Source organism: Sus scrofa, chromosome Y, assembly GCF_000003025.6.
Source record: "Sus scrofa isolate TJ Tabasco breed Duroc chromosome Y, Sscrofa11.1, whole genome shotgun sequence".
In the NCBI taxonomy this organism is placed as follows: domain Eukaryota; kingdom Metazoa; phylum Chordata; class Mammalia; order Artiodactyla; family Suidae; genus Sus; species Sus scrofa.
Window position 1 is genome coordinate 7,947,904 of NC_010462.3, and position 7,368 is coordinate 7,955,271.

The 7,368-nt window shown below is 56.5% G+C and overlaps 1 protein-coding gene across 1 annotated transcript in view; it reads left to right on the forward strand.

The window, feature by feature from the left end:
- Positions 400-7,368, forward strand: part of LOC110257914 (translation initiation factor IF-2-like) — a 21,271-nt gene continuing 14,302 nt past the window's right edge. The window contains exon 1 of the mRNA XM_021080920.1: positions 400-3,762. Within this exon, the coding sequence (XP_020936579.1) occupies positions 2,014-3,483 (1,470 nt within the window). The 5' untranslated portion in view covers positions 400-2,013 and the 3' untranslated portion in view covers positions 3,484-3,762. The remainder of the gene's footprint in view (positions 3,763-7,368) is intronic.

Here is a 7,368-nt window from a genome sequence, read left to right on the forward strand (position 1 = left end):
CCATCCATCCATCATCCATCCATCTATCCATTCATCATCCATCCATCCATCATCCATCATCCATCCATCCACCCATCATCCATCATTCATCCATCATCCATCCATCCATTCATCATCCAACTATCCATCATCCATCCATCTATCTATCTATTCATCCAGTCATCCATCAATCTATTCATCCATCCATTCTTTGAACCATCCACTCGTTTGTCCACTCACTCACCCATCCATCCATCATCCATCCATCCACCCATCATCCATTCATCATAAATCCATCCATCCATTCATCATCCATCCATCCACCCATCATCCATCATTCATCCATCATTCATCCATCATCCATCCATCCATCCATCATCCATCCATCATCCATCCATCCATCATCCATTCATCCACCCATCATCCATTCATCATAAATCCATCCATCCATCCATTCATCCATCCATCTACCCATCTATCAATCTACTATCCATCCATCCATGCCTCTATTTATCCTTCTATCTGCCACTCATCCATCCATCCACCTACTACCCACCCATCATCCATCCATCCATCCTCCAACAAACTGAGCCCATGTCCCTTACCAACAAGGTCACAGCTCATGCAGGCAGCCTGCCCCTTTGTTCCCTGTCACTATGACTAAGGGGTTATCTCTGATCCTACCCCTCGCCTGCCTGCTGGTCTGCCTGGGACTCGAGGATAGGAGTGACCTCAGCCCGTCCCACCCTGGCACGCGTGCCTATTACGCAAACACCTGGAGACCAGGCCTCCCACCGCAGGTCCTCGGAGGAGACTGCCCATCCTGGCAGATGCGCCACACCCGTGGCAGCGAGTGACCAGGCGGCTGGGAGAGGAGGCATCTCCCAATCCACCCACTTCCTCTGTTCCCTTTATAGCACGGGATGTTACCACAGTCTTCCAGCTGTTCCCATTTCGTCAGTAAAAATGCCACTTGTTGGCGCCAATGTCTGGCTCTTGGGCAGATGAGGTGATCCCATGCTATGCGGGTGACACACACACACACATATGCCAGGGCCTTTCTGGGGATGGTGGGGGATGAAGCCTGGCCCGTTTCCCTCCAGACATGGGCTGCCTGAGGGGTATTCTGCTTATGCCATACACACCATCTCTGTGCCCTGTCCCGGGGTCTTTTTACCTGAAATTATTAGGTTATAGGGGCAGGAGTGCACAGCTCAGATTAAGAAATGGGAGAAAGCGGTCCCACCCGCTTCTCCCCCCAGGACCCAGGGGCTGTGACAGGGCCCTGCTTCTCCGCCCAGCCCCCTGGGTCACCATCCCATGGCCCTTCTCATCCTTTCCCTGGGGGCCCTGAATTGGGGGCCGTTCTGCTCCACAGAGGACACTGGACAATGGCTGGGGACCGTTTGGGGTGTCATGGTTTGTGGGGGTGCTACTGATATCTGGTGGGTGGGAACAGAGTTGCTGTTGCTCAATACCCACAGGGCGCATGACACCCCCAAATTATCTCGTCTAAACTGCCAGTGGTTTGAGTTGAGAAGCCCTTCCTTACCATGACAGCCTTCTATCTGTCCTTCTGTCTCTCCATCCATCATTCATCTACCTGTCCATCCATCCATAATCTATCTATCCACCCACCTGTGGATCCACCCATGATGCATCCGTCTATCCATCATCCATCTATCCATTATCAATCTACCCTCCCATCTGTCTATCCATCCATCACTCATCTCTCCGTCTATCTGTCTATCCATCCATCCATTAGCTGTCATCTGTCTATTGATCCGTCCACCACCTATATATCATCTATATATCTGTATACCTATCATCTATCGAATATGGACCAATCAATCACCTACTTATCTATCCATCCGTCAGCCCCTCTACCATCTGTCTAGCAGTCATCTAAGTAGCCATCACCTGTCTGATTTATCTGTAACCTCTTTGTCTATCCACCTATCAGCTACTTTTCGGTCTCTCCATCTCTCAGGTCAGTGGATCTATCGCATCTATCTATGGACAATCTACCTACTTATGGATCATCGAATTTATCTATTTACCTGCCATTTATACCTTATCTATCTATCTATCTATCTATTTATCTATCATCTATCTGGGCTTGTGGCTGGGGCGATTTTGTCCCTACGACCCCATGACATACGACAACGCCTGGAGGGGGGTGTATTTCCGGTTGTCCCAACTTGGGGGAGAGGGAGATTTTGGCACCTGGTGGGTGGAGAGTGGAGAGGCCGCTCCACACCCCACAAGGCCTGGCAGGACCACCCAGCCTGGACATCACTCGTGTCACGGCAGAGCTGTGCCCCGACCCCGTGTCCCTGGCCCTCCATCCTGCCCCAACACCTGCTTTGTCCCTCTCTTCTGGCACCTCCTCGCTCGGTCGGGGGTCCTGGGGTCCTGCTGTCCCGCATAAACAATGGCCAGCCGCCCACCACGGCTGTTAAAGTCCAGGGTTCCCTATTCTCAGCCCCCTGTCATTCACGGGCCTCCCTCGGGTGTCAGGCCAGCACCACCTGCTGTGAACACAGCCCCGCGGCTCCGCCCGGCCTGGCCCACAGCACCCTCCTGCCCCGCCTTCACCCTGCAGCTTTCCTCCGGGACCGCCCCAAGGCTCCCTCCACCCAGCGCACACACCCCATCCTCACCCCGGACTCTTCCCTGGGCCTGGTCCCTCCTCCTGGAGGGGCGGGGCCGCCAGGGTTCGGGGGACCGCGTCCAGGGGTCGCACCCCATCCCTCCATCCACACCGACCTTGGCAAGGCCCGAACAAACGAGATAAAGTCACCATCTCGGCAGCGGCAGCGCGGCAGCGTCTCAAAAGCACCCTTGGAGCTCACGTCCGGCCCCAGGCGCCGGACCCCTCGCTCGGCTTCTCACCCCGAGGCGACGGCGGCGAGGCCCCGCCCGGGCTCCGTGCGTCCCCTCCCCTCGCCCCGCCTGCTCCGGGGGGTGCCGGCCGCCTCTGACCACAAGGGCTGCGCAAACGCGACCACACGACCGAGGAGAGAAAAACCCCTCCTCAGTTTGGAAGCAGAACCACGCGCTCCGTCATTCCTCTTAGTCAGGCGTGACCCCGAGGCGCAGACGGCCCGGGTGGCGCTGGGCAGCCGCCAGGCGGCACGTGGGGCGGCCCTGCTCCGCAGACTGTCTGCCTCAGCTTCCAAAACGCCCCGAGAAGCTGGGCGTGTGAGCGAGCCGGAGGCGTCCGCTGCTCGGAGCGTCCCCCCGGACTCAGGCCCCGGGCGCCGCCGCCTTCGGGGCTCACCTGGGTGCAGGTGTGTTCCCGGAGGCTTTTGCACGAGAGGGAGCGGGCCAGCGCCTCCGCGCCCAGTGCCCGTGGCTGCGCGTGCCTTTCTGGACGATTTTCTAGCCCGTCTGCACCCGGGAGAGGAGAGGGCACGCAGCCTCGCTCCCAGCTCGCGTGAGACCCTCCCCGCGACCCTCCCTCGTTGCAGACGAGGCACGTCCATAAGGAAACGGCCATGAACTCACCTGCACCGGCCGCGGCTGCAGCGGCGGGGCGCGTCCGCGGTGTAGACGCCACCGGGTCGGAGGGCGGCAGCTGTGCTTCAGAGCCGGGGGTCAGGAAGCGGCGTCCTGTGGCCCCTGAGCGAGCCGGGGTCTGTGTGGGCGAACGGCCCCGGGGCCAGCGTCCCGAGCGGCCCCCAGGCTCGCGGCGCAGGATCCATGGCGAGCCGGCTGCACGCCCGCCGGACCAAGTCCCCAAGGCCACTTCCAGGCTCAGCGGCGCCTTGGACACTCGGGGTAGGTGGAGAGGAAACCCGTTTTGAAATTTCCTGTGCAACCGTCTGTGTACGCCTGCCGCCCTGGGCCGAGCCCCGGCCCCCTCCTATCAGCGCGCGCCCTGCTGGGGGCGGGGAGCCGGCGCCCAGAGTCCGGGCCCCGGGGCTCGGCCGCGACCCCAGGCGGCTGCGGGGAGACCTTCCCGCCCCTGGGAGGGGTTGCTGCCTGCAGAAGCGCTTCTGACGCGGCGGCGGGGGGGGGAAGGGCCCCTGGGTCTTGGAGGTGCACCCGGCGGGGACCCGCAATGTATTCTAGAGGGAACAGATGCCTCGGGCTTTTTCCTTAAGAAAAGAAAAAGTTAGAAGATAATATAAGTAAACTATTTTTTAAGTAAAAAAAACCTAGGTGTTTATTCCCTCTGGGAATAATGTATGTATTTGTATGACTGGGTCGCTTTGCTGCACAGCAGAAATTGGTACAACATTGCAAATCAACTATAATTAAAAAAAGTTTTTTTTTTTCCCTTTTTGGTCTCCCTGCCAAGGGATCAGATCCGAGCCGCGGTTGTGAGCACAGTTGCGACAACGCTGGATCTTTTAACCCACGGTGCGGGGCCAGGGATGGAACCTGTGCGCTGGTGCTGCACAGCGGGAACTCCAAATTTTTTTTTAACTGATACTAAGGGAAAACAATCTGTAAATATTATGAATGTTGAATATCGGTAATCATAAGGACAAATTGAAGAAGGACAAGAAATCGTTTTTTGAAAGTATGCTCGCCGCCTGCACTTCCCCTTGCACGCGAAAGCTGCGTGCTGGGTGACCTCTTGCAGCCGCACGGTGTGCGAGTGCGTTTCTGGTTGTGCAGATGGGATCTTGGCGTTGTGTTTTTCTACTCGCAATAGCGTGGCATCTTTTTAGAGCCTGCCCGCGTCGGAAGTGGGCAGCCGGTGGCGGGGGCGTCGTCACCCCGCGTCGTGGGGCGGGGGCGGGGCCGCGGGCGCGGGCGCGGAGGTGAAGGCACAGCCGGGGCGCTGGGCCGAGCGGCGGCGGCTGGAAAGGCGCTCGCGGAACCGAGGGCCGGCGCTGAAGCCGAGGCGCGTTCTGAGTCTCCGAGACAGTGTTGTGGGAAGTCTCAGGGCGATGAATTAGCAGAGAGGGCACCACTGTTCCGCTGAGAAAGCGGGGTCCTTTACTTACAGTGCATGGAGGATACACGGAACCCTATCATCTTTCCATCAATCATGTCTTTACCTTCTATAATCTATAGATTAGAGCCATCGTCTATCTCTGATTCTCTTTTATTTATTTATTTTATTTTATCTATTTGCTTTTCCGGGCTGCAGATGTGGCACATGGAAATTCCCAGGCTTGGGGTCTGATCGGAGCTCCAGCTGCCCGCCTGCACCACAGCCACAGCAACGCCTGATCCAAACCGCATCTGACACCTGCACCACAGCTCACGGCAACGCTGGATCCTTGACCCACTGAGTGAGGCCAGGGATCAAACCCGCATCCTCATGGATACTGGTCGGATTCATTTCTGCTGAGCCAGGACAGGCACTCCTGTCATCTCACTTTATTTTGGATCACCTAGTGATCCTCTATCTTCATACTTATATGTTTATTTTGTACTTATCCACTATCTACCCATACACCTTCTCCTTCTATCACCGGTTTATTATCTATCCGTCTAGCCATCACCCCGCCTGCCTGCAGGCACAGAGCCATTAAGCATCAATCTTCCTATTGCTACATTTATCTATTGTCCACTTATCGATTACCTGTCATCTATCTTCTGTCTCGTGTATCTATTTATCATCTGGCATCTATTTATCTTCTCTGTATCTATCAATTATTTGTCTCTCCTCCAGCTGTCCATTTTCTTTTTTCTTTTCTTTTTTTTTTTTTTTTTTGGCTTTTTGTCTTTTTGTCTTTTGTTGTTGTTGTTGTTGCTATTTCTTGGGCCGCTCCCGCGGCATATGGAGGTTCCCAGGCTAGGGGTTGAATCGGAGCTGTAGCCACCGGCCTACGCCAGAGCCACAGCAACACGGGATCCGAGCCGCATCTGCAACCTACACCACAGCTCACGGCAACGCCGGATCGTTAACCCACTGAGCAAGGGCAGGGACCGAACCCGCGACCTCATGGTTCCTAGTCGGATTCGTTAACCACTGCGCCACGACGGGAACTCCCAGCTGTCCATTTTCTATGCTTTTATCTCGCCGCCGTCCATTATCCGGCTACCCGTCGTCGCTGTAACCATCACTATGCCCCCTCTCCACCCTTCCCTCCATCTCCACCATCAGCCCTTTTCACTGCAGTGTAACCCGTGGATAGGTGTGTTCACTTCCGCTGCACAGCCAAGTGCTTTGGGTACATTCTTTTCCGTAGGTTTTTGCCGCCCCTGCAATACACTCTCTCTCCTCGTCTGATGAGGATGGAGGCTGTGGAGGTTCGTGGAGAATTTCTTGGAGCTGGGTTGAAGCCCAGCACCTGTGAAGGTGGCCATCGTTGGAAACAGGGTCTGCGAAGAGGCCCGGTCCACTCGGGGTCTTTCCAGCAGGTGGAGGGTCTCCTCTCCATCCTGGCTTATGGGGGTCCTGGCTTATGGGGGTCCCGGTTCATGGGGGTCCGGGCTCCCATGTGGGGGTGGAGGGAGAAGAGGGGTGGGAAGTGTGTGACCTGCCACCAAGGGGGCAGAACCCCCAGGGTAGATGCTGAGGCGGTTTGAGATAAGCGTGTGCCTCAAGCGTGTGGGGGGCCATGGAGGTGCCCCTGTTTCCCCATCCCCCCCACAGAGACCAGGCCCAGCAGCCAGGCCACCGTCCCAAGCCTGTACTCGGTTCGTGTCCACCCTCCTTTCAGAGCAAAGCCATCCATGTCCCTGAGAGGCAGTGACGCCAGGCACCAGTTTGGCAGAAACTGAGACCAGCTCCTCAAGAGGGCGAGTCCCTGCCCCGTGGCTTCCTGGCCTCTCTGCACCCTGGGTGGACCTGCTGGTGCTGAGAGTCGGGTGAACAGGCGGGAAAAGGAAGGGGCACACCCTTTCCCCCCACACCACAGCAACCTATCGGGCCCTCTCCATCCGGGGCCGGGCCGTTTCCCTCCAGAGGCTGGCATCAACGAAACCTCAAGAGAAAAAAACAAGGTCATGGGTACAGGGGCCCAGGGAAACCATTTCACTTCCCTGCAGCCCTGGCTCAAGGCCAGCCTGTGAGGCCTCGGTGTATACGTCATGCTTGGGCATCTGGGGGCATCAGAAAAGGCACCCATCCCCATGAACTGAGGAGAGAGGCAATAATACAGAGAGGCAGCAGGATTCGCGGTGGTGCAAATGGGACTCAATTCAAGTGTCTACACATGGGTGGATGCATGATGGAAGGATGATGGTTGCATGGATGATGATGGATGGATGCATGGTGGATGGATGGATGGTGGATGGATGGATGGATGGATGATGGATGGATGGATGATGGATGGATGGATGGATGATGGATGGATGGATGATGGATGGATGATGGATGGGTGGATGGTGGATGGATGGATGGATGGATGGATGATGGATGGATGGATGGTGGATGGATGGATGGATGGATGGATGATGGATGGATGGATGGATGATGGA